The following is a 27,157-nucleotide window of genomic DNA, read 5'->3' on the forward strand; positions in this document are numbered from 1 at the left end:
TAGACAGGGATTAAAGGAAGAACTTGGTACAAACAAATGTCCTGGATATGAGAAAATGGTAATAATCACAATTTCATTTCTAAACTAAAAATCAAAAATGTTATTTTGCATTAAATTTTAAATGCAAGCCTAGGTTATAATGGTAATTTTGGACATGTGAAAAGATTATCAGAAAGTACATAGCAATGCGTGATTTTGTGAAAAAAGAATCTTGGGTACTGGAACCTGCCCTAGATTGTGAAGTCCTGAGGTGATATGTTACAGCACAACTGTGCCAATTGCAAATTTGGTTAGGTCTTATCTACCGTTGTATGGCTCTGCCCTTAAGCAAGAACTTCAAGTAGTTCTCACCTTCCATAGCATTCACCTGAGGGACTGTGGACTTAATATTTTGGACATGGGAGTCTACAGAGGTCTGACTCTGATTCAGTGTAAAACTGTATATGTTTTACTATGTATATTAAGTAAAGAATGAGGAATTTGGTAAATATCAAGCAAATTTCTTTCCAATGATTACCATGTGTTATTAGGAAGTAGCATCTCTTCTTTTGGGATAAAAAAAGCTGAAAACATAAAATGTATCCCAAAGTCTTGGGAATCTTTAATAGCTTTAAAAATTATTTAATTTTGATGTTATATGTTATAATTTTTATAACTTACAACATAGTATTTAGAATAAAGTAAAACCACACATGTTGGCAGCAGCTGGGGATGAGATCCGCTGATATTCTAAAAATAAGTTGCCATAATTTAGCTTTTGATATAAATGTCTTTCATGAGGACTGTAAATGGACATTTTTCGAATTCTAGGCATGTTCATATAATCGGAACTGAATCATATAATCGGAACTGAATGGAAAAAATGAAATGTTTAAAATAATCTAATCTAAATTATAACATAAATGCAAGTAAAAATATTTCTTATTTGCGATTTTAAAACTGGTAGTTCCACAGAGTGGTGATGAGTACATTATACATATTTATGTAGATTTTACAGGGTGTTTCAAAAGTCCCCGAGGACATATAGGATTCACAGTCTCCACATGTCTTTGCATACAAATGCAGACTTTTTTCTATACTTGTTATAATAAATGCTGAAAATGGCTCTCATGTGCTTATAATAGAGATGACATTTTTGTTCTCAAGGTCACTATGTATAAGAGGGGTCACAAATGCCATTTTCTGCATGGGGACTCAGGGACTTCTGGCTCATTCCTGTAAATTAGTTATCCACATAAATATGTATAGACATACATGTAGTATGCATAGTCACAACATAAATATATTTAACATTTAAGAAAATTTAGATATTCTACTGGTAAACTGACATATGTATACAATATAACTTGTTTTTATTCATAGGAATTTGATTTTTTTTTGTTCAAATGTACTGTTAGCTTAATTGTTATTTCTTTCCCAAAGTTTTTAACAAGACTCCTTTATAAAGAAGCAACATGTTTTACTTGCACATATATTTTCTTTCTCTTTTGTCTTAACTAAAGTTGAGTAATGAAATTAATATTTACAAATAAATAACTAGATGGTGAATTTTTCTTTTTTTAGCAATTTTGGTTTTCATCTATATTTGTATAATTGTTTCATTGAAACTGTCTTTAAAAAAATTGGTTCAAGAGTTAAAGTTTTTTTTTTCTAGTTAAAAATCACAATGTCTGATATATTAACATATGTCAGCTTCCTACAGAAACCCTATGGGTCTGCCCACCTGTGATGTCATAGTAAGGAGGGGCTTTTCTTCAGCAGACTCCTCCCTCGGTATCTCCTTCATCACCATGGCAACAGCCTTATCTGCCGCCCTAGAGCCTTTTCCCTATAACAGTGAAATCAACAATGACTGTGTCAGGAGAGATCTTTAACTTATTATTTATTACAAGATATTCTAATGTTTAAAGAGCAATCCAACATAAATGAAGAGGTAGGCTGCTGCAAGTGAATCTTGAGGCTTTTGGCTGAGGAGAAAACACACAAAATCTGAAAAAAGATTATTTGTGAACTTTTAGTTAGCTACTTTTTCCCCTTTACAGCTGACATATTACATTTAATTTTAACATAGTATTTTATATGTATAATATGTTTTAAGGAAATTAACATGACATGAATTTTTTGTAATATCAATTTAAAAACACTATGGGTTGCCTGCTACGTTCATTTATAAATTATTACTACATAATTCCTAAATATTTTGAATGACAGGAGTTTGGGATAGAGATTAGAAGCAGGATCCAACTCCCACAGAGGGCTTTTGCTGGGTGATCTCTGGAGTCTTTGCCATTTTTGAGTGGATTGGGATAAAAAGAGTAAAAATGTTGCAAAATATCTAAAAATCCTCCAGTGGCTTGACATAACAGTAATTCACCCAGTCTGTTTTGTGGAGATGGTATAAACTTCATGAAAAAAACATTTTGCAACTTTCAATGTTTTCGAGACCAAATAATTTTAATAGAGTTTTAGAAGTGTCTTTTAACTGAAGAACCCCATAAATACAGACGTAAAGGATAATTAATACATAAAGGATAATCCATAACTGATGTAAAGGATAATTAATATTGTGGCACTAATCTATATCTCTCTATATATCTATAGATACATATGTATATGTATATATATATAGATAATATGTATACAAACACATACATATCCCTATGTTATTTGTCTCAAAGAAGTAGAATTATAAACTGTAAAGGGATATGGTGGCTTTCTGTTATTTGAGTTTACCAGATTATTACATTTTTTGAGACTAGATATGGTATAATGGGAAAGCCCCCCAAAATATTACCTTTCCATCCCAATTAGAAAAATTTCATACTATGTAAAAATTAAATAATCCTTAAATACTTTAAAAACAAAAACTTCAATTTTCTCAGGTCTCTGGGTAGAGCCTCCCTGAAGAAAATAATTTTATACTAAGAAAAGATATGAATATCTGTGTTGTAAACCTACTTAAAATACAAATGTAGCAGACAGACCTATCACAGGCAGAGAAACGAAAACCGACATATGGGGGTCTAATATTGGAAAAGGGAATTAAGAGCCAGGGTTGATATTAACTCAGAACTTAATAAAGCTTGATCGTTTCCATGCAACAAAAAGGATACAATTACATCATTATCTTGTGCTTTCAAAGGGCTTAAAGTATTTAGAAGGTAGGTTTACTCTAGGGATCAAAACATTATCCATTTTCTCAGGCACTGACTTTCTAAAATGTAGCCAGAGGCAGCTTTTCTTTATGAGAACAAAGAAAAAGTTTTTGTATAGCTAATAGATTTTTAAATGTGTGTATCTGTTTACAATGCTGAAAGTTTGTTTCTTTGTTTTGACTTTATAACTAGCATTATTGAATTATAATGTGTTATTTCCAAGATGGAATATCAAATACTAGAGATTTTATTCAGCAGATATGTCAGTAGTAATTTTCATATATGTATGTGTTTTGAAAAGTTTATATGGCCACAATTCAAAGAATAACTGACTTCTGGAAGAATAAAGGATAACTTGATTCATTGCATAACAAATTGAGGTGCACAATGATTCCAGGTTTCTTCTTTAATGAAGCAATGTGAACTTCCTAAAATGGAGATGCAAACAATTCTGAATTCTGGGAAAAGATTTATTATGGCACTATAACTGGTTTACATTTTATCAAAATATAAAAATTATTTGGATGAAACATCACACGCTATAAACTTAGTACATCTTTATAAGCTACACTCATTTACAGACTAAATATGGTTTATAACAAATATTTTTGCAGCTTACGTTTTTCAAGAGAGCAAAGTCATTTGTGAAGAATTCTTTCCATGCTTCAGTAAGTTCTAGTAATATAGCAATAAACAAAGTGGCATGCTTATATTTCAATTCCTATTATATTTAAAATAACAAATCTAATGTTACAAGGTATAATTTAATTTAAGAAAATAATAATTTAGATTCTTTTCTTGGGCTAAGAAAAAATGTCAATTGATAAGCATCTCAAAAAATTTCAGGTCAATTTTTCAGTACATTATTTATTTGAAATGCTACCAATCCATAAACTACATAGAGATATTTCTTTACATGTGCAACTATAATAGCTAGAGTTAGCAAGGGACATGCCATTTCACTAAAACAAAAACAAAAACAAAACAAAAATTAGTCCTTTCATGCTGAACTCTAGAACAAAGCAGTGGTCAGCTAGAAAGGATGTACAATAAATACATGCGGTGCTTTTTATTTCTTGCAGAAAAAACCCACCAAAGCCAGGGTCAGGTCACTTTTTTGAAGACAGTGCCACTTTTTCTTCAAGGTTACACCTACTACCTGAAAAGAGTCATGACACACCCATGTTAGTGCCTGCTAGCAACTTTTTTCTTTACAGCCTTTTTTGGCTTTTGAGATAATACCCCATGAGCGTCACTGTTTTACAAGTGCGGTACAGTCTGAGGACAGAATGGGAAGGTCTGCCACAATGACATCTCCATGGTACCAGATACAGTGTCTAAAACCACTGCCAAATCAAGTGAATACACTCATGTATCAATGCAAGATTTCCCCCAAATCAAATTGCCTCCTCCACCTGTTATCTTAAAATCAAGCTGTGTTATTTCTGACTTGTCTATTTATCTTGTGGGATAATGCTTCCAGAAATCAGAACCTGACTGATAATTGGCTTGGCAATTCATGGAACTTTACAAATTTGCTTATCAGCAGCTCTGCAGGGCTGATGACAATATAACTGTGCAGGTTTCTTTCTTTTTTGAAGGCAGTAGCTTAAAACATTGTAAGATATATATGTAATTGTTCAGACTTCAAACTCAATTTTCAAAAACATTGTAAGTATATATGTAATTGTTCAGACTTCAAACTCAGTTTTCAAAATATAACCACACCAAAGGGTCGATTTTCATCTATTATGTGAGACAACATGAAGACAGACAAAATAAAATATACACTGAATATACATTCAAGCATATAAGCAGTTTATAAACTTTAGATAACATTAAGTCTATATGCTTCTATGCCACTCAGCAACAATGGAAAAGAATAGTGACATTTTGGAAGTTGATTATCATATTGTGGTATCCTCCAGCAATAATTTCAGCCTATTTCTTTTCAAGTAATATTTCAAAATCACTTTTTCCCACTTCCTGGTTTAATTTCTTGAAATAACGTTGACTGGAAAAACAATAACAACATTAAGGGGAAACATTTTTCTCAATGCTTTCCTGTGGAAAACTATTTGATATTTTTATTTCTTCCGTCATTTGTTTCTTCACTTAGGAAATATACAGAATGACAGCTTTCCTAACAGATAATAATTCTAGAGAATAATCTTTTTATTAGGTTCTATTATAAGAGCAGGCACAAATGAATGAAACACAGGGAGTCTAGCAGTGCCATTAACATTTATTAAGAAAACCAAGTCATGGTCCACTTATTTCCGTTTTTAAAATACAGAACATAAGAAACAGCATACACAATACTGGACATCACAGGACCCTCTCCGGCTGGATACCAGGCTGTGGAACCACCAGATGCTTCAGATGAGAAAGGTTGGATCTGTTTCACAGGGAAGGGGCTAAACTATTTCAAGAAGCGACCACACGCTGGGCACTCTGGTAAATGTTTGACATAATTTCATTTATTTGATCTTGTGGTAACTCTGTGGGGTAGATATCACCTTCCATAGATAGTTGAGGACACCGAAGCCCAGATACAGTATGATGTGGCCAAGGCTTCAAAGCCATTCTGTGGCCGAGCCAGGACAGGAACCCAGACCTGTTTTCCAGGCTTTCCTGCTTCGTCTCTACCATACCGGTGTCTGTTCACGTGGCTTAGTGAGGCTGGAGGGCTCTCCCTGCTGCCCTCTCTGACTGCCATAAATGTCCGTTGTTCATGATCTCGCTCAGATTTGGGGCGGCAGCCACTTCTCACTATAATCACATAGGCAAACATTTTCTGAGAAATATCTTCTTTCTCTAGTCTGGAATGGTCAATAACTTCACTCACAAGCACGTTTCTAACAAAATGCTTTTGCTGCTTTTATCTTCACAGAAAAGTAACCTAAGTATTTCATATATATACAAACTTCTTTTTTATTCTGTAGATCTTAGTAGGTTTATAAGCTTTAGCATCTCTCTAATTCTTATTAAATGCTAGCTAAATGCCATTAAATGCCACTTTTACTAAGACTTTCTTGAGATCCGTTTTGGTGCATAAAATACTTAAAGTATGCAATTCCACAGTTACACAGGCCACTGGTTTAGTTGCAGATTCTATTACTGCTACCAAGGAATTTGTAATTTAAAACTTATTTTCATTATTTTTAAAACTCTCAACAATTATCCAGAGTTTCTTTATCAGAGATATTAAACAGAAGAAACTGAGATAGGTTAGATTAGAGGAAAAGTAAAAGACTACAATATTAGACATCTCTGCCAACCCAAAATTATCTAACATATGAATTTTCAAAATAGCCCTCCTTTTGTTCTGATTATAAAAATATACTTCTTGCCAAAAATTGGTAAAAAACAGAACTAAGAAAACAAAATTAACAACTCTAATATTTTCATGAATTTTTTTAAAAAATTATTTTATTTTATAATACCAGCAATTAAGCAATTTTTTAGGCTGAATATTTAAAGAATAGACCTATTAAGATCAAGCCTACAAGTATGAATATATTGAATATATTTATGTATACATACACGTAAACAAACTCCTGCCATCTATATATTTTTGTTTGTTTGTTTGTTTTTGAGACAGTGTCTCGCTCTGTCACCCAGGCTGGAGTGCAGTGGTGTGATCTCGGTTCACTGCAACCTCAACCTCCTCGGCTCAAGTGGATCCTCCCACCTCAGCTTCCTAAGTAGCTGAGACTACAGGTGTGTGCAACCACACTCTGCTAATTGATTAAAAAAAATTTTTCCTTAGAAATGGAGTTTTACTATGCTGCCCAGGCTGGTCTCAAACTCCTGGGCTCAAGCAATCTTCCTGCCTTAGCCTTCCAGGGTTCTGGGATTACAGGTGTGAGTCACCATACCTGGCACAGTCTTTAGTTTTGCATATACTAAAAAATTCTGGACCCTGGATTAAGAACCTGCAAAAAACTAGCCACCAAAAGGCTAATTTTTGATGGTTGTTCTTGTCTGTCATGCACAGAAGCAGGATAATCTTCTTTCACTTGGCGAGCTAAATGTCAAAGTTAGTGTCGTAAGTGTCATGCTCTCTTCAAACTCCCAACACAGGAAAAGGTCAGGGCAATATTTTGCAGTGTCCTTTCCCAGTAAAGTGTGCTCCTGTAGATTTCTTCCAACACAGATTAGGGTTCAGGACATGTTGGTTCTGTCTTATTTCCTTCCCAACAGAATGTTTTGTAAGTTTTAAAAGTGGTACAAATAGCTAAATTTTGACATACTGGTCAATCCTTGTTTCTAAACATTCTGAAAGAAGCACAGATCTAGGTGTAAACAATTGGGAAGCATGGACAGAATTTGCTTGTCTTAAATAGAGATTCATATGTGGAATTCACAATCCATGATGAATTTACCATTGGTTCAGTGATCTGTTTGCAGCTGGAAAATGTGATTTACAATTCCTTAATCAGGGTAGTCAAGTTGCAGAAAAGAAATTGGTGCCTATCTGTTTAATATAATGACACAGGGTATTGAAAAGAAAGATTTCCAGTTGACCCTTTATGTATTTCTCCCTTACTGTCTCTTTTTCCCCTCCAGCATTGCTTTCTCCATGCAACAGGTGCACATTTCTTCAGCCATCATCTTTTCTAGGAAGTCTTCTGGGATTAATGAGGAGTTACACTAATTACATTCTATTATATAACTCCTGGACCTTCCATTTGTGTTTTGTGTTAATTGACACTATTTGTTTTACCCAGACTGGGAATGTGATCAAGTGGGGGAAGGGAGCAGGTGGGAGAAAGTCATGGATACCAATCTCTACGGTCTTTGATTCTAAGCCTCCACTTATGAACATTACTGGAATTCCATGGCCACCATATGTATACTCACTTTCCTTGGTCTGAATGATTGGAGCAGGGTGAGATTATGACTTTCATGGGCCCTAGGCACTTTTGGCTTCACGAGCTACTGCCTTAAAAAAAACATATTCTATTACTACATTGGGATAAAGACAAAAATAATCCAGACTGTACTTATTATTACATATTAATTGTTACAAAATAGTCCATTTTGGGGGGTTCTGATTTTAAGGGAGAGTGAAGTTAAATCATTTTCGTGGGTGCTTAACAGTATTATGGGCCCTATGCACTGTGTCCACTGTGCCAAGTGGATAAATTGGCCCTTCTCCTTCTGAGTTGGGGTCGTCTCCTCCACAGTCAGTGTGCTTTCCCTACTGCTGCTGTGCTGTCCCTGGAGTGGCTGTCCTGGTTGTCTCTGGGTGATCTATGCTGCTTCCACCCTCCTGCATGCCCATCACGGCTGTTCCTGCCCTAATAGCCCCTTTGGCTACTGCTGCTGGCCTCACTGTTTTTGTTAAGGAAATCTTTCCTAACAGTACTCACAAGCCTTTGAAACAATTTTTTTAAAATTGACAAACAATAATTGCATGTGCTCAAACAGCAGCTTTCATCTTGTAGTTCTTAAAACACACTCTCTAAAAGCCTGGACCCTTTAGACCTGAGGCAGAAAGCATTGGCAAGTAATATCCATACTTACTCTAAATGTAATCCCTCCACCAGACAACAGGCCTCAGCCTGCCTCAGGGTGGACTCCTGACCATCCAGGGGCACTTCTGAGGAAGTTGAGTCAATCTGTGTCTTTTTTTTTTTTTTTTTGAGATGGAGTCTCGCTCTGTTGCCCAGGCTGGAGTGCAGTGGCACGATCTTGGCTCACTGCAAGCTCTGCCTCCCAGGATCAAGCCATTCTCCTGCCTCAGTCTCCCGAGTAGCTGGAACTACAGGCGCCCGCCACCACGCCCGGCTAATTTTTTTGTATGTTTAGTAGAGACGGGGTTTCACCGTGTTAGCCAGGATGGTCTCGTGACCCGCCCGCCTCGACCTCCCAAAGTGCTGGGATTACAGGCGTGAGCCACCGCGCCCCGCCAATCTGTGTCCTTTTTTTGTGGTTGTTGTTAAAAATTTAGTCTATTAGTCTTTAAAAACCAGAGTCACTGATTGGCTCCAAAGAAGTTCTTGCCATTTTTTTTTTCCTGACGATGCAGTTGGTCACTTGAGGAACAGAACTGTCCCATACCCCAAATTTCTGAGTTGTGCCTGCAGACTAACCTCCTCCTTGGGACCTTGTTATTATCTTTTATTTTGTAAACTATTCCTTGGCTGTGTCTCACTAATGAAACTGCCTTATGAGAGCAAAGATTGTGTTAATATCTTCTGAACCATTTCCACATTGTTTGGTATAGTCCTCTATGGGCACATAAATGCTCAAGTGCACTCAATAAATATATGTACTGGATATCTTTTTCAAATTATTTCATACTGAAATTACATTATATGGCCAACTTTGATAGAAGGTGATTTTGAATTAGATGAAAAGTTTTAATTAGACTTTTAAGGAAATAAAATAATTTCAAGCACCTAAATAAAAATTCATTAAAATTAATAAGATGTTGCCGGGTAAAGATGCTTAAAACTTGCTCCGAAGGACAGATAAGGCTTTATTTTTAATTAATAATATCCCTTTGTCCACAAACAATTTACCATTTGTTTGTTCTTTTGAGAGGATTAAACATTCCCCCATCTCACTCTTACCATGTCCCAGGACTTATTTACCCTCTTTGTTTTCCAAGCAATCTTACCACAATGGTCAAGGTAATAGCACTTGATCTTCATTCACGTATAGCTGGCTTTGAATCAGTAAAGTTTTAATATCAGGCTTCCTCTGATGAATGTGGTTCTAAGTTACTAGAGATTATTTTATTCTAAGGATGAGCATCTCTATTATACACCTGCAAGCAACTTTTCCTATCTAGGGTGGTCTATCTTAAAAACATTTTTTTCTTTTGCCTTTGGCCTTACATTGAGGCTGGCATAAATAATACATATTTCATAATTAATAAGTAAATGTAGAAAGATATGTTGTTTTATTTTTTATATGATAAATCCCAAATTTGTTATAGTTTGAGAGGCCTTTGAGGATTGTGTGAAATATGTAACAAAAAATGTAATCCCAATTAAAGGGTTATTGGTATTATTTTTCAATTCCTTGTCAAATATCTCAGATCATTTGCAAACAGGCATTTTTTTGGTGTTATTTTTAAGTAAAGGAAAATGACTAAAATACAAAGATATAAAAATTACTTTTTCTAAAAATTCTGCCCTGCCTCCCCAAATATAAGAACTCTAGACTGTTTGTACCTTACTTGCACAAATGGAGGGACATCTTAACATTCAAGAGAAAGTAAAGCATGAGAATCATTCATCATCAACATAGGTAGTTGCTTAGACTATGCTGAAGCAATGGTGTTTTGGGCATAGAGGGAGGTGAGACATAGCCTCTTTTGGAAAGGAAGTAGGGAAAGAGGTCTTGAGGCCTGGTTTCTCAGTGTATTTTATGATTGGAAAGTATTCCAAAGTAAATATAATAAACAAGATTCTCTGCAGGTAAATATGGGGTCAAGACAATGAAAATGTTCCCTTGGATTCATATGATTACCTTTGGAATTCTTTTACTTATCAGGGATTAGATGTATTTCCCCAATTTCTTGCCTCTAGTAAATAAAATATATATACCAAATTAAAAAAAAAGTCACAAGGAAGAATTTCATCCTCCTACTAAATTGGAGGCCATTAAATGTTGAAGGTCATTATCTTGGAGCAAGAAGATTAAATTCTCCTTTTTTTTCTTTGTTTTAGTTTTGAGATGGGGTCTCTGTTGCCCAGGCTGAAGTTCAGTGGCGCAATCATAGCTCACTGTAAACTTGAGCTCTTGTACTCAAGTGATCCTCCTGCCTCAGCCTTCTGAGTAGCTATGACTACAGGTGTGCACCACCGTGTTTGGCTAATTTTTAATTTTTTTGGTAGAGGTGGAGTCTCGCTATGTTGCCCAGGCTGGTCTCAAACTCCTGGCCTCAAGTGATCCTCCTGTCTTGGCCTCTCATTGTGCTGAGATTACAGGCATGAGCCATCATGTCTCATCTTCCCTCCTTTTTTTAAAGATGAAAAAAACTGTATGTTAAATATTGTTACTAAATTATTGAATCTAAGAGCAAACTTATCCAGATGTCATAAGGTAGAATTATACTATATCATTTTTATTCCAGAGGAAGGCAGTTAACTAGTGAATTGGAATTCACCCCCTTTATGAATGTTTAAGGCACATTCTACTGCTAATTGCTGAGCCAGAATTGTAGACTCAAGTTGAAGCCTGACTATTCAGTAGCCTTCTTTGTGGCTTTCCCCATTTTCTGGCAGGTGCAAGTGTTTTTATCAGCTGGTTCCCCAGTCACCAAATGTCCCAGTTTTGTTGATATAACTTAAGAAAGTAAACTACAGAAACTAGGCCAAGTTTACAAGCTACTAGCCAAGAAGGTCTGCAGCTAAGGTACTCCATCTGCCTGACTTCCCTGAAACAGCTCCAAGAGAGAAGCTGAGACTTTGGGAATTCCTATTCTAAAATTGTGGAATTGACTCTGGCACCTCTGCTTATCCACATTTCTCTGGGGGTCATTGGCAACGTGTGGGCTGGCTCCTCATAATGCTCTTGGGTTCCTTAAAAGCAGATGAATAATAGTCTCTCACTTTGTGGAGAAGAGTTAGGAAAAGTATAGAAAGATCTTAAAGCTGCAAGCCACAGTCAGCGTGTAGCTGGGGGTGGTCAAGGTGATTACCAGCTAATGGAGCCAGTGGAGCCTAAGTGGTCAGTGGAGGAGAAAGTAGGAAGGCCACGTGGCATGTTGGCACCAACACCCAGACTGGAGTCAGAAGAGAGGAGTTTCAATCCCAGCTCTGCCTTTTATAAACTCTTCTCTCTAAACTTCTGTTTTATCTTTTTTTATTTTATTATTGTTATACTTTAAGTTTTAGGGTACATGTGCACAACGTGCAGGTTTGTCACATATGTATACATGTGCCATGTTGGTGTGCTGCACCCATTAACTCATCATTTACATTAGGTATATCTCCTAATGCTATCACTCTCCCCTCCCCCTACTCCATGACAGGACCCAGTGTGTGATGTTCCCCTTCCTGTGTCCATGTGTTCTCATTGTTCAATTCCCACCTATGAGTGAGAATATGTGGTGTTTGGTTTTTTGTCCTTGCGATAGTTTGCTGAGAATGATGATTTCCAGCTTCATCCATGTCCCTATAAAGGACATGAACTCATCATTTTTTATGGCTGCATAGTATTCCATGGTGTATATGTGCCACATTTTCTTTATCCAGTCTATCATTGTTGGACATTTGGGTTGGCTGTTTTATCTTTTGAAAATAGGATGGCATTACTGTCTACTTCATAGATTTTTGAGAATTACATGAAATAGTACACATGAAAGCACCTTCCATAATGCCCGGCACATAGTAGGTACTGAAATATGAATTGACTATGAACTATGACTGCTAAGCTCATGGGCTCTGTTGGCTTAATTGTCTCTATGAGACAGGTGGCAAAGTATGCAATCTTTTGCTTGTATTCATCCATGGAATAAGTGGCAATGGTTCTCCTAGTCTTACTGTTGCAGAGTATTCTATCATCTGAATGTACCACAATTTACCCATTTAACTGTTGATGGATATTTGAGTTCTTCCAGTTTAGGGCAATTATAGAGAACACTGCAATGAACTTGAATTTAGAAGCCACAGGGGACCTAAGAAGACCAAATAAAATAAACTGAAAAATAGATGTGAAAAGAGCAGAGAGACTTAAATATCAGCAATAGAAGCAGCAAATAATGAATGTACAGAGAAAATGTGTTATCCATGAGCAAATTAAGAGGAAGTCTGAGTCTCTGTAGCCAAGTTGAGATGACTTAAGTCAAAGCAAAGACAAGTGTTGAGATGACTTAAATTAAAAGAGACTAATAGGGTACAGAGATCAAGGAGCAGAAGCAAGACCAGGATGCTGAATGTAGCCACAAGCAGATAATAACAAACCAGTTTCTAATGACTTGGGATTAATAACTGTCAGGAGCTGAGTTGTGTACTCCCAAAATCATAGGTTTTCCTATCTCATAGATACTAAGCCCCAGTATTTAAGACTGTGACTGTGTTTGGAAACAGGGTTGTTAAAGAGGTAATTAAGTTAAAAGGAAGTCATTGGAGTGGGTCCTAATCCAATATGACTGGTATTCTTATAAGAAAAGGAAATTAAGACGCAGACATTCACAGAGGGAAGACCATGTGAAGACACAGGGAGAAGACATCCACTGACAGCCAAGGAGGGAGGCCTTTGAAGAAACCAACCCTGCCCACACCTTGATCTCAAGCCTCCAGCCTCCAGAAATGGGAGAAAATAAAATAAATTTCTATGGCTTAAGCCACCAATCTGTGGTACTTTGTCATGGAAGCCCTAGTAAACTAAACAGTAATAGAACAACCACCCATGAATGACTACGAAGAGATCTTACTCTTACATCTCTGTTTAGAAAAATCCAGAAAGAATTCACTAACAATGTTACTTTAAGCCTTCTTAGCTAATTCCTTTTGTGGTTTCTAGTCTGTTCAAAAGGACTTCATAGGGATTGAAAACCAGAAATTTGGAAGCCCTGGCCTCCTACAACATGCCATGACCTGATTGTCAAGGAGAGTTGCCCAAAATAAATGTAAATGAAGATTGTGCCTCAAGTGGTCATTCAGTGCCAGCAGAGCTGTGCTTTCTCTCACCAAATGGAGGCTTTAGTCACATGACCTCAAATTACAGTTTTGAACTGCTTGAAAACAATTTTCTTGTGAAAAAGCAAATTTCTTTTGATTTCTAAATGTGAATGCTCCAAGGAAGCTATTTGTTTCCAGCTAAAAGTTTATTAAATTATATACACTTAGAGGCTTCTATTAGTTAATATAGACATTAGTCAAGATATATAGTTGATATGTATGTAAACAGAAAACAAATTAAAAAAAGAACATTTGGAAAATAATCCTGTACCACTGATAGTTTTTAAATTTTATTTGAAGAAAGCTCTTGCCAGTATCTCTGTAGCATATTCTGGGGTAGGGCTTACACCTTGTCTCTGCTGTCAGACACAGCCTGACTCGTTTCAACTTATAAATGAAGACATTAGCTTAGATGATATCCATGGGGGACTTTAGATGAGTTAGAACCCTGGGAGTGGCAGAATATTTTAATAAAGCCAGTTTCCCTTTTTCTAATCACCATAAATGTATAGTTCACCTTTCTATGGGTATGCAGATGATGTACAAGTTCATTTAACTTTTCTATCAAACTTTCTGGTTATAATCACAGTATTGATTCATTTCAAATGTAGAACACCTCTTATAAATGTCAATACACGTATGAAGTTTGCTCTTGGAGCTACCACTTAAGTACTTATTAAAAGAAAAAAAAACCCTCTCAATTCTCTTCCCCACCATACTTATTGACATTCATGAAGATGAGAGGCTAGCCTAGGAGTACAACCAGGTAGCGCACTCCAGACAGAAAAATTCCAGTGGTTTTGAAGCCAGTGTCTGGGCTGTGCTTAGACTCAAGTCCCACAATCTATATTCCATATTTCTGTTCTTAGAGGTTTGCTTTAACTGACAAAACAGAAGGGGAAGAAAACAGTTGTCAAGTGCCTGCCTTTTCTCGTGTGTTATTCTGTTTGCTTATCAATTCCAAGCTGCTGAGGGATACCCTAGCCCAGTGGAATGTGGCAACATAGCTTTATATGTGTGCTTGCTGAGGTTAGGCGGGGTTTCTGTTGATAGAACATGGGACATGGTGCAGGGAAACAAAGAGTTTGAGACTCAGAAACAATAATACTTTCTTGTGTGATCTTGGGCAGAGATCTTTTTTTTCTCTAAGTTGGAGAGTGCCAATGATACTAATAACTGCCTTACTGACATGGCAGAGTTTTTGTGAGGATAAACTAGGTAATATATGTAAAAGTAAGAATTCAATATGCTCTAATAATATTATAAATCAGCAAAATCCTGTTAGCTGAGTAAATTATTTTCCATGTCTATTTGGGAGTCCATAGAATCTGAAAGGATTATTTATAATTTGAAATAGTAACTTGATAATGCTACACTATAATGAAAAAGTTAATGGACTTCTCCTAACAATAGAAATCCAAAGCAAGTCTGGATCTGGCCCATTATAGTTGCAGTTGCAAGACTCCAAGGTACCGTAAGATTGCTAATGAATTCACAGACTGTTTTATGTGCTCTAGGATTGACAAATATAGAACCATGTTAGGAAATCTATCCAACCACAGTTATATAATCACAAAAAAAAAGATGACTTTCGACTTTCAAAGTCTAAGAAAGGATTCAAAATAGAAGACTTTAAGATTGCTGGAATAGTTCAAGCAATTCCAAAACTATATATTTTTACTAATTAGTACACTGGTTTGTCTGATGAATTATAAATAGGCATCACATATCTTGTTTCCAATTTGGAAAGACTAGAACACTTTGGTGGACTGTTTAGTTCATAAAGGTATTGGATCATTTCTACTCTTTACTGGGCATTAAACATGATTGCCTGTATCTCTCTATCTCCTATACTGGAAATATGCCCATACTCTGTGTCTCAAGCCATTGTTAATGGAAGAGTAATTTGATAATATTGGTTTCAAGTTGCTTAAAAGTTTTTCTCAATCTGCTATAAATGGACTCCCCACTAACCCCTACATTTTCTTCTTTCTAACTCTCAGATATATATCAAAAGAGACTAAATTAACATTTAAAAGTGATTTGGCCTGAACTCAGTTCAATCTGCTAAATAATGAATTATGGCCTTTTAGGTCCAAAGATAAAAGCAACTACATGATACTGATATTTTATGAGACAGGTTGAAATTGATACTAATTCTAGGTAGATGTTATATGTACAAAAAATCCTTTAAGTTTAAGATCCTAGTTATTCTTACATAAGCATATGCTATTTATTTAAATTAAACTTTTAAAAGGTTCTCAGAAAGTAGAAGAGGTTTTAGGTCCTCCACTGAAGCTATTCCTATAAACACTGAATTGAAGAAAGCTCAGAATGGTTTTAGCCTATTAGAATTTATGTTTGAAAATTTAGAATTGGTCGAATCTCCACTCCCCTATTGACAATATCACAATATTTTCTTTTAGTCACATATAACCTGTTCAAGTGCAATAAGACAAAAAACCTGATTAACTAGCATTCTCAATTATTTTTTCCAAAAAATTTCATGTTTAGGAAAAAATGACAAGCAAACCAGCTCGTTTAAAGGATTCTAAAGATTCCAAGTTATGGTCCACAGTCAATATATATTCAGCCCCAACTCTGACAACTATATCTAAGGAAACATCCATTAAGGAAAGGTAAGTGGGTAACAGCCCTCAGGCCTGTCATATCCTCATCCTTCAAAGAAAAAATTAGGTTTAGCATATTGTATTTAGTAATGTAGAATGAAGTATTCACACATGTTAGAAAGACTTGCTAGTAAGAAAAGGTGTTTTGTTCCCTTTAGTCAGTCTTGAAGAGATGAAAATTTTCAGCTAATTAGAATAGCCAAATGCCTTTGAGTGTTCTCATTAGTCAAAATTGTATGGTATTTCTTCTGCTAGACTTCAAAACACAGAGACTTGCTTTTAATTTCTTATACTTAATGGCTGATTTTCTCAGAATGTTGCCACCAAGGTCATGGAAGGAAGTTATTTCAAAGGCTTACTTTTCCTTAGGCCATCACAGTTACTTTAGGTATAAATTATATGTCTATGGGTAATTTATTCAATGGTATAAAAACATAGACACATTTTCTGGTTTTGTTTCCATTTATAATAAACTTCTTTAAAGATCTTATTGCAAATTATTTTAAGAGATTTTAAGTTTCAGTAAAAACTTAACCTAATCTGTTGTAGGGCTTTTTATATTTAAGTCATCAAGATTTAAAAATTGCAGACATGTTTTTTCTTTTTTTCTCAAGAACTTAAAACAATTTGCTCAGTAGGCTTAGAGTTTGAGCTTTTCTTTGAAAAGTGAAAATAAAGATGTTTGCATTTTTCCTCATTAAAAGTTGCTTATTTTCTTAGAGAATATTTAATTGGAAATAGAAATGTATTTCTTGCATTTGGATATTTTAATATCACAGTGTTTTTTGCTACAAGAATAAAACAAAAACTATGTCACAGTAAGCAAAGAAAGTGACTGACAGTTTTTTGCAAGAACTTAACTTGGATTCGTGTATTACAGAATTCATTGTCTAGCTAGGACTCTTAATTAGTACCATAGAATTTTATTAATTTTTTTCAGCTTAGAGTCTGTGAATGTTGATGATTTTATTTTTAAGTTATATCATATCATGTTAACATTTTTATCTCTTTCTCCTTTTCTAAAATGAGCCATGAAATTATATACTTTAGAACTCTAGGATCTTTTATAAATATGATTTCTCTGTATATGATATTTGTGACTGCACAGGCAAGAGGAAGGACTGATAAAAATACACCAACTGAATTTTTCTTTGACTAACAGAGATTGATGTTTTAGATAGCAGACATCTCCTTAGGTGCAAACATGGCTCTTAGAATGTCAGTCTTATTACAGGGTGCCAAAGTTCCATAGAGGATAGTCCAAACTCTAAGAGTTGCCTGGCATCACGGAATGTTCTTGAGGAAAGGGACTCTTGGAGCCCTTTTCTCTGCTTTGATGTGCAGGCTCTTCTTCCATCACTTCCTCCCCGACAGCACTACACTAGCCAGCTATACTACACTACTCACCATTACACATTAAGTCTCTAGAGGTCCAAGTTACTGTGCTCTGTCTGCAGAGGCTGTTTCCTTCACTTGGAATTCCCTTCTCGTCATCTTTACCTGGTGAATTCCATGTATTCTTCTAGATTCAGCACAATCACCACTTTTTTTTAATGGAAGTCTACACTGTGATTTTCTTAAAGTTGGATATTGGTTCTCATTCTGTTTTGTGTTGCCACAAACAGTCATGTGGGCACAAAGGTGTTAAATGAAGGCTTACTGGATGGATGAATGAAGGCATGAATGGATTGATAGGTGATATATCTGCCTAATACTCTTTGAGGTTTCTTCCAAAGTCAGGTTACAGAAGGATAAAACCATCTCCTTCCCAAATCTCTCCACCAACATCCGAGGCAAAGACAAGGGATGGTGATGGCTCCTGGCTAAGAATTTAAAGGAGTTCTCCTCAGTGATAATTTCAAAACTTTTGATCTCTGTAGCTAAAAGAAAGTTTGTTATGAGTTTATGGCTCAGCCATGGGACATTTTTATAATTTCTGCAAAGCCTTTGCAGTGATAGTGAAAATCATATTTACTTTAAATTAAAATATAGTAGCAGTTTAGACAGGGAGAAAGGAAAGAAAGAAGATTGGCTAAAAAAATCCTCTACATTATCTAATTAAATGAAATAATTTAATTTAAACACCTTCTATAAGATGCAGCCGTTTTGCTTGTGATTAAGAATGGAGCCAAGTTTTGCACTCAGATTGACAAGGTGTGGAATAAGAAGACAAGGAAGTGATTCCTTTGTATGCTTTGCTCAGTGTCATACATATAAAGCCAAGAAAAGCACCTGACACAGAGTAGGTACTCAAATATTTGTTGAATGATTTTTTTAAAATCCACAAAAAACTTTGATATAGCAGAAGCAGGAGCTCAGAACCAGAGAAGTTAGCATCCCCAGAATCCACAGAAATCTTGTGAGGCAGTGCTGGGATGGGAGGTTTTGAATTTTACCGTGCAGTAGTGCTTTGAGTCAATCTTGTCTGGATCTGAAGATGTGGGGAGACCTAGCTGGCATAGAGATTAAATAAAATAAAAGAGAAGAAACTATAACTTTAATCGAACATGCCTTAAGGAAGAACTAGTACATTCGTGTTCAGTGATATTGAAACCAACACAAATTACCTTAGTGATGAGAGATGTGCAGAAAAGTCACTCAATTTTGAAGATTACTGGAAAAAGTTGAAAATTGCAGTGATGTATTATGTGAAAATAGAGTGCTTATGTGTTCTGCCAGGAGGAAGGTAGAGAGCATTTTCTGACTTTCTGAATTAAACAATTTCCTGAACAATCTGAGAATAAAGGAGGCACAGGGAGGGTGTTTATAAAGGTCACCCCTGGAGAAGATGGCTGTGTATGAGATGCATTCTCTACTTTGAAGCCTCCAGGAATAGAGCACTTCTTTATTTGGTGTGTGACAGTGAATATAACAATTTCTGCTTCTAAAGAAACTACTCAGAACTGCAAACTTATTTGAAGAGTGTGATGGTCCAAAGAAGAGATGGGCATCAGAGCATCCAGTTAATAAAAATAACTACCAAAATAGTATTCAGCATGTTACAAAGTTTCCAGTTGAATCTCACAAACACCTCTTTGAGTGGATACAATTATATCCTCATTTCACAAAAGAGATACTTGAAGCTCAGAGAGAATAACTTAAATCAAAGCCAGTAGCCTAGTAATAGCAGCAGTAGTAGTAATGGTAGTAGTAATAATAATCACTTATCGAGCATCTAAAATATGCCAGGTATTGTGCCATATACTTCATACATATATATTTTGATAGTACAGTCATGCATTGCTTTATGACAGGGATACAGTCTGAGAAAAGCACTATTAAACAATTTGATTGTCGTGTGGACACTATAGAGTGTACTTACCAAAACCCAGATGATATAGCCTCATACACATCTAAGCTATATGGTATAACCTATTGCTCTTAGACTGCAAACTCATATAGCACGTAACTGTACTGAATACTGTTTGCAATTATAACACAATGGTTAAGCATTTGTATATCCAAACATATCTAAATGTAGAAAATGTAGAGTAAAAATATAATATAAAAAATAAAAAAATGGTATACCAATATAGGGTACTTACCATGAATGAAACTTGCAGAATTGCAAGCTGCTCTGGGTGAGTCAATGAGTCTGAAGGCCTGAGACATTACTGTATACTACTGTAGACTTTATAAACACTGTACCCTTAGGCTGCACTAAATTTATACAAAAAATTTTTCTTTCCTCAATAATTAAATTAAGCTTAGCTTACTGTAACTGCTGTACTTTATAAGTTTTTAAATTAACCACCCCCCCCCTTTGTTTCTGAGACAGCGTCTCGTTTTGTCACTGAGGCTGGAGTGCAGTGACATGATCTCGGCTCACTGCAACCTCTGCCTCCTAAGTTCAAGTGATTCTCCCACCTCAGCCTCCTGAGCGGCTGGGATTACAGGTGCACACCACCACTCCCGGTGAATTTTTGTATTTTTAGTTGAGATGGGGTTTCACCATGTTGGCCAGGCTGATCTCGAACTTCTGACCTCAGGTGATCCACCCGCCTCGGCCTCCTAAAGTGCTGGGATTACAGGAGTGAACCACCATGCCCGATCTAAAAAAACGCTTTTTGATCCTTTTGTAATAACACTTAGCTTAAAATACAAACACATTGTATGGCTGTAAAAAAATATATTTTCTGTGTATCCTTATTCTATAAGGTTTTTTCTATTTTTATATTTCTTTCTTTTTCTTTTTTTCTTTTTAAAAATCTTGTTAAAAACTAAGACACAAACACATTCATTAGCCTAGGCCTACACAGGGTCAGGATCTTCGGTGTCACTCTCTTCCACCTCCACATCTTGTCCCACTGGAAAGTCTTCTGGGGCAATAACATGCATGGATCTGTCATCTATGATAAAAATGTCTTCTTCGGGAATCCTTCCTTACAGACCTGCCTGAGGCTGTTTTACAGCTAACTTTTTTTTTTTTTTTTAAATAAGCTGAAGGAGTATACTCTAAAATAATGATAAAATGTATAGTTAAGTAAATATATAAACCAGCAACATAGTTGTTTATTATCATGATCAAGTATTATGTGCTGTACATTATTGCAGGTGCTATACTTATACATCTGGCAGCACAGTAATTTGTCTTCACTGGCATCACCACAGACAAGGGAGTAATGCATTGAGCTATGACATTAGCACTGCTATGATGTCACTAGGTGATAGGAATTTTTCAGTTCCATTAAAATCTCATGGGACCACTGTCGTATATGTGGTCTGTTGTTGACTGAAATGTCTTTTTTTTTTTTTGAGACGGAGTTTTGCTTTTGTTGCCCAGGCTGGAGTGCAATGGCGTGATCTCAGCTCACTGCAACATCCGCCTCCTGGGTTCAAGCGATTCTCCTGCCTCAGTCTCCTGAGTAGCTGGGATTACAGGCATGGGCCACCACTCTTGGCTAATTCTGTATTTTTAGTAGAGACAGGGCTTCTCCATGTTGGTCAGACTGGTCTTGAACTCCCGACCTCAGGTGATCGACCTGCCTCAGCCTCCCAAAGTGCTGGGATTAAAGGTGTGAGCCACTGCGCCTGGTCTTGAAATGTCTTTATGTGGAGCATGACTGGACCTAAATTACAACTCTTTGAGGTATATGCTTTCATTATGACCATTTTAAAGATGCAGAAACTGAGACACAGAGAGGTTACCTGGGAAGAACTAGTAAGCGTTAGAGTGGGGACAAAGTCCAGGGTCTGGCCTCAGGGTCTGTGCTTTTAACTACTATGTTTTATTGCCTCTCATTAGAGCTGGATTAGAAGCCAAGTTTGTGCATTCTTGGGACCATGTTGTCAGCCATGACCCTCTACTATCGCTAGGTTCTACTTGGCGGTACTTCACAATTTCCACTGTCATCTATCTTCTCCTTGAGCAAAAGCATACGGATTCCAAGTAGCAAAATCTGGATACATTCATATTTTTATACAGGTCACACATTTGGTGGGTATAGTAAAATCCAGGATTTGGGGATAGGTACGTCTGACTTTCAAATTTATGCTCTTTCTTCTAGAAGGCACTGTGATAGCTCTATGTTAAAATAAAATTCTTGAAGACATTGTGGCACAGTAGCTTTTTTAAGCGTCACTGATGTGGCTCATCAGTAAAACTACCTTTCTACCTCCCTCTGGACCAAGGGGGCAAAAAGCCTAAGTTTCAGTCCTAGTACTTCCACTTAGAAGGGTGTGGCAAGGTTGCCTTTCTGAGCTTCTCTGTTCTTATCTGTTAAAATGGGAATAATGACACCCATTTCACAGTGTTGTAGCCAAAGAACCCGGTGCAGGAAGTTAATATTGTGGGCATTTGAGAATCATTAATTTCTTCTTCTTCTTTTTTTATTCTTTCTCCCTCATCTCTCCCTCATCTTGGGCAAGACAGCAAATACCATGAATTTTCAATGGTATAAGTGCTATGCTACAATTGGTGTGTATTTGTGCATACTCCTGTGACACATCCACAGACAGCAGAGAATAAAAGAAAAGGGTTCTTACGGAATGAAAACATAAGATTTTTTCAGAGTCCTCAAGTTCTACTCAATTCTCCAATGTACTGTATATCTCAGGCCAGCTTAAGGACAGCTGTGGATTTGGAAGAACATTCCACAGATTCTAGGGCTTGGTCAAGTACTATTTCATTCTACGCTCTAGTGGCTTCACATCTGTACATCCTGGATTGTTTTTTGTGTACATCAGTTACCAGTAAAGTGGAAAAGCAAGGTCAGGGAAGTAACAAGACACTGCCAAACTCTTTATGTGGGAGATCAAATAGAATCCTTGAAACACTCCAGCAAAGTAGGTTCTAATACTTCCTTTAATAATACTTAAGTTAAAGTGGCAGTGGTGGGATTTGAATCTGGGTTTGCTTAACTTTGAAGCTGGAGATCTTCCCACTACCACAGCAAGCTGCCTCTCTCTAGGTACTTGATAAGTATGTATGAGCTAAATAGAAATCACTTTTAGGCTTGTGAAAACCTTTCCCAGACTTACTCCTTGTTAGGGGCTCGGTCTTGCATTTTGGCAAATGACTAGGGGCTCTTTCACAGGCATCACTGGGTCACGCTTGATGGAACTCTGGCTCCATTCTGCTTAGGAATGCGGGGTCAGAGCTTAGTAGAATTTTTTCTTCCCCCTTGAGTAATTTGTCTGCAAATAGGTTAGGCTGCCATTGGGTCAGCAGTCGATGTGCCTTGAGTAGGTGGTCATGATCTGGACATACAAGCAGGCACTTCCACACTCAACTCTATCTTTGCGGTAAGAAGAGAAAAACCCAGAACAAATTAAAAACAAGTAACTGTTTTTTCTGAGATGAAGTCTTGCACTGTCACCCAGGCTGGAGTGCAGTGGCGCGATCTCAGCTCACTGCAACCTCTGCCTCCCGGGTTCAAGCGATTCTACTGCCTCAGCCTCCCGAGTAGCTGGGATTATAGGTGTGTGCCACCATGCTCAGCTAATTTTTGTATTTTTAGTAGAGATGGGGTTTCACCATGTTGGCCAAGCTGGTCTCGAACTCCTGACCTCAAGTGATGCACCTGCCTCAGACTCCCAAAGTGTTGAGATTACAGGCATAAGCCACTGAGCTTGGCCAACTTTTTAAAGATAGTAGTTAAGTTTAGAAGTGCTTGCCTTTCTTAACTCTGTGCAGAGACACCTGGCAAAATGTCCATTAGAAAAACAACAAGAAGGAGGTGTTCCTTCAGGCTCCCTGCTCTCACATTTATTCTCTGGAGGCAAAACCAAGTGGAGTGGAAAGAGGGAGCCTCACCGTTCTGATCTGAGTGGAACCTCCATTATGTCTGTCTGTCATCTCTCTTCCCAATCAGAGCCAGCGTGCTCCCCTCCAGGTGGTTTCTCCTTTCTTCATCCTGCTCTTTTTAGAGGGAAATTTACTCAAGTTTCTTTCTTTCCCTTCTCAATTTCTTCTTGATTGAGTTGGGTTGGGCCTTTTATAAAATCAAATTTGTGTGTAAGCATCCATCCCTCAGCTTTAAGTGAGGATCTGAAACATCTATTTTTGTGAGGCAGAGTTTAAATCAGAAGCATTTGAAAAAAATATTTTATGTTATTAAGTGGGAAAAGGGATAGGCATTAACAGATAACCTGTTATATAACAGGTTAACAGGTGTACCTTATGTGTTTGATCTCCTCGCAAAAATCTTACAAAATAAAGGTATTATCCTGTTCTATTTTAGAAAAACGAGATCTGTTCAGAGAGGTTAAACTATATTCCCAAGATCACTGGTAGAATACATATCTATTCTCAAGACATGGCTTAGTAAACTTTTCACGTCTTTACAAACTTAAGCTCCATAAGTACAGGAGCCATATTAATTTTGTTCAATATGGAATCCCCATCATCTAAAAGAGTCCTTGGCACTTAATAAATGCTCAGAAAGTATTTTTGAATGAATTTCATTGTACCTTGCTACATAATGGATATAAGTTAACTTTAAAAATTAATAAAATAGAAAAAGGAAACACAATGTATACACAGTATAATATATACACAGTATTTTTTACACAGTATAAAATCAAAGGAGAAAACAATGAAGTCCCATTTTCCTAAGCCCCTTACTACTAACTAGGGACACTGAACCCTAATCAATTACACAGTTTTTTGGTTTTCTTAAGATAGGAAGCAAACCAATTGCTCAAGACACATACAGCTCTTCCAGAAATAAATCTTCTAGGAAATTGTACCCTAAAAGGTGGTACTTGGTAACATAATGGATGAAGTCCTAAAAATATCTTTAAGGGAGGCATGGTAATAAATGGGATTTTTTAGGACTCTAGTCCTAAAAATTTGGACTTTCCACATTGGGTAATGTGGAAAGACACAGTAAGCCAAAAGCATCACATCAGCCAAAAGTATCTCTTTCCACATTAGCCAATAGCATGTCACACTAGAGCACAATACAACAAACATCATCATGTAAATCAAACAGGTGCTTAAGGAACTCGCAGAATGAAGGCTTTTCCTTAAAGAATCAGTCTGCGCAAGTAGTTCCTATCTTTCTGATGCTGGCAACTCACATTTGAACTAAATCACAAATGTATTCTGTTCAATTATTTGCTTGGAGTTCATCTGAAGTTTTTCGTGTCTAACCTCTTGATCTTTATGACTATTCTTCCAGTACTTTGCAACCTACCAAGTATCATCACAAGAGCTATGAAAGTGAAGAGAGACATACGTTATCTAAGAATCTCAGAGAGATGACTCAGTCAGCATCCTCTCTTGGTGTACAATGGTAGGGACAGCTACTGTGTCATCTGGAGCATGACAATGAGAACACAGACACTGGATCGTCCTGATATAGCCTGCAGTCCATCTGGGCCTCTAGACATTCATTTGCATTTGCATTCATGCGCATCCCCTACTACTCCAACTCCTACACCTTTTGGCAGGATATATCCACACAGCTGGATTGGAATCACAAGATGTTTTTATTTTTTGCCTCATTAAACTAGTTTCTCTCAAGCAATGTGTGTTTTCTTTATATTCCAGCCCAGAAATCATTTAACAGGAAGAAGGCATCTCAGAGATGTGCTTCAGAAAAGGCTTATGAATGGGACACAAAAACATATTGCATTCACATAATTATCTCTCCTCTCCTCACCCCCCCACCCCCAACACATAATGTATATTCTGTAAAAAGTTCTCTCTGGAGCTCACTAGACCGACTTGTAACTGCTGGGATTATGATTTGTTGCTTGTAAGATTATGGATCATGGAGCAGTAAATCAGCCAGTCAACAAATATTGCCAAGCACTGTCCCAGGCTGGGGGAATGTGGCAAACAAGACAGACAGATGTAATCCTTGTGGAGTTTAGGATTTGGAAGAGATGAGAGATATTACGCAAATAATTTCAAGCATGGTAAATGCCATTAAGGAGAAAGCACAAGATGCTACGGGAAGAGACAACAGCAGGATGTAAGATAAACACCTCTTCCTTTATTTAAATGTGCCAGGAAGATAGCTTTCTCCTGATTGTCCAGTGCTGTTTTTAGAATTTCAGTGCTTCCTTTTCTTTTCTTCTTTTTTTTTTTTTTTGAAGGAGTCTTGCTCTGTTGCCCAGGCTGGAGTGCAGTGGCACGGTGTCGGCTCACCGCAACCTCTGCCTCCTGAGTTCAAGTGATTCTCCCACCTCAGCCTCCCCAGTAGCTGGGATTACAGGCACGGGCCACCATGCCTGGCTGGCTACTTTTTTGTATTTTTAGTAGAGACGGGGTCTCACCATGTTGACCAGGCTGGTCTCGAACTCCTGGTCTCAAGTGATCTGCCCACTTCGGCCTCCCAAAGTGCTGGGATTACAGCCGTGAGCCACTGTGCCCAGCCCTTTTCTTAATTCTCATATCATATGTCTGTTTGAAGGACAAAATATTCACTGAAACTATTATAAGCTGTGATCAGAATGTTATTCAACTAATTTAAAAATCTTCATAATTCATGTAGAAAGATCAGCCTTGCCTTTCATGAAAAAGAATTTCATATTCATTTCATAGAAAATGAATTATTTAATTGGGAATTTTAATATTTTGGATATTTGCTTTAAATTCTCTGTGAGTCAGTCTGTTCAAAAACCTCAAGTGGGCCAGGCACAGTGGCTCACGCCTGTAATCCCAGCACGTTGGGAGGCCGAGGCGGGCGGATCACGCGGTCAGGAGATCAAGACCATCCTGGCTAACACGGTGAAAACCTGTCTCTATTAAAAATACAAAAAAATTAGTCGGGCTTGGTGGCGGGCGCCTGTAGTCGCAGTTACTCGGGAGGCTGAGGCGGGAGAATGGCCTGAACCCGGGAGGCAGAGCTTGCAGTGAGTCGAGATTGCGCCACTGCACTCCAGCCTGGGCGACAGAGCGAGACTCCATCTCAAAAAAAAAAAAAAAAAACAAAAAACCAAAAAACACCCTCAAGTGAATTCTTGATTATTCTAATAAAGGGAGAATTGGCATAAATATTTATCCAGTGAGATTGGGTTCAAGTTCCTCCAAAGAACACTGGGGAAATTACCATTGGTAGAAGTTTCTCAAAATGCAGCACCTGCATCAGCAGCCTCAGCATCAGCATCATAGGGGAACTTGTTAGAAATGCAAATACTTATAGCCCACTCTCAATTAAATTAGAAACTAGGGGTGAAGCTATCAAGCTGTGTTTCAATAACCCCTTCAAGTGATTCTATGCATGCTAACATTTGAAAATCACGGGCATAAGGCTTAAGATCATGGTTTTGAAAT

At 37.1% G+C, this 27,157-nt stretch overlaps 1 protein-coding gene and 1 long non-coding RNA gene across 18 annotated transcripts in view; one reads left to right on the forward strand and one right to left on the reverse strand.

Moving 5' to 3' along the window:
* Positions 1 to 27,157, reverse strand: part of PEX5L (peroxisomal biogenesis factor 5 like) — a 241,674-nt gene that overhangs the window by 100,859 nt on the left and 113,658 nt on the right. For 7 of the 17 annotated variants that reach the window (XM_014344465.5, XM_014344467.5, XM_057301961.1 and 4 more), the window contains one exon: positions 1,724 to 1,828. The exons of 5 other annotated variants lie outside the window; for them this stretch is intronic. In XM_014344465.5, coding sequence (XP_014199951.1) covers positions 1,724 to 1,828 — 105 coding nt within the window. Of the gene's footprint in view, positions 1 to 1,723; positions 1,829 to 4,248; positions 4,315 to 27,157 lie in introns of those variants that run through there. 5 more of the 17 variants (XM_014344464.6, XM_034957758.4, XM_034957754.3 and 2 more) reach the window with 1 other exon arrangement.
* On the forward strand, positions 1,776 to 25,403 carry LOC130541388 (uncharacterized). The gene is made up of 2 exons (XR_008955434.1): positions 1,776 to 1,933; positions 5,452 to 25,403. It is a non-coding gene; the product is annotated as an uncharacterized LOC130541388 (long non-coding RNA).

The sequence above is a fragment of the Pan paniscus genome, chromosome 2 (assembly GCF_029289425.2).
Source record: "Pan paniscus chromosome 2, NHGRI_mPanPan1-v2.0_pri, whole genome shotgun sequence".
Lineage (NCBI taxonomy): Eukaryota > Metazoa > Chordata > Mammalia > Primates > Hominidae > Pan > Pan paniscus.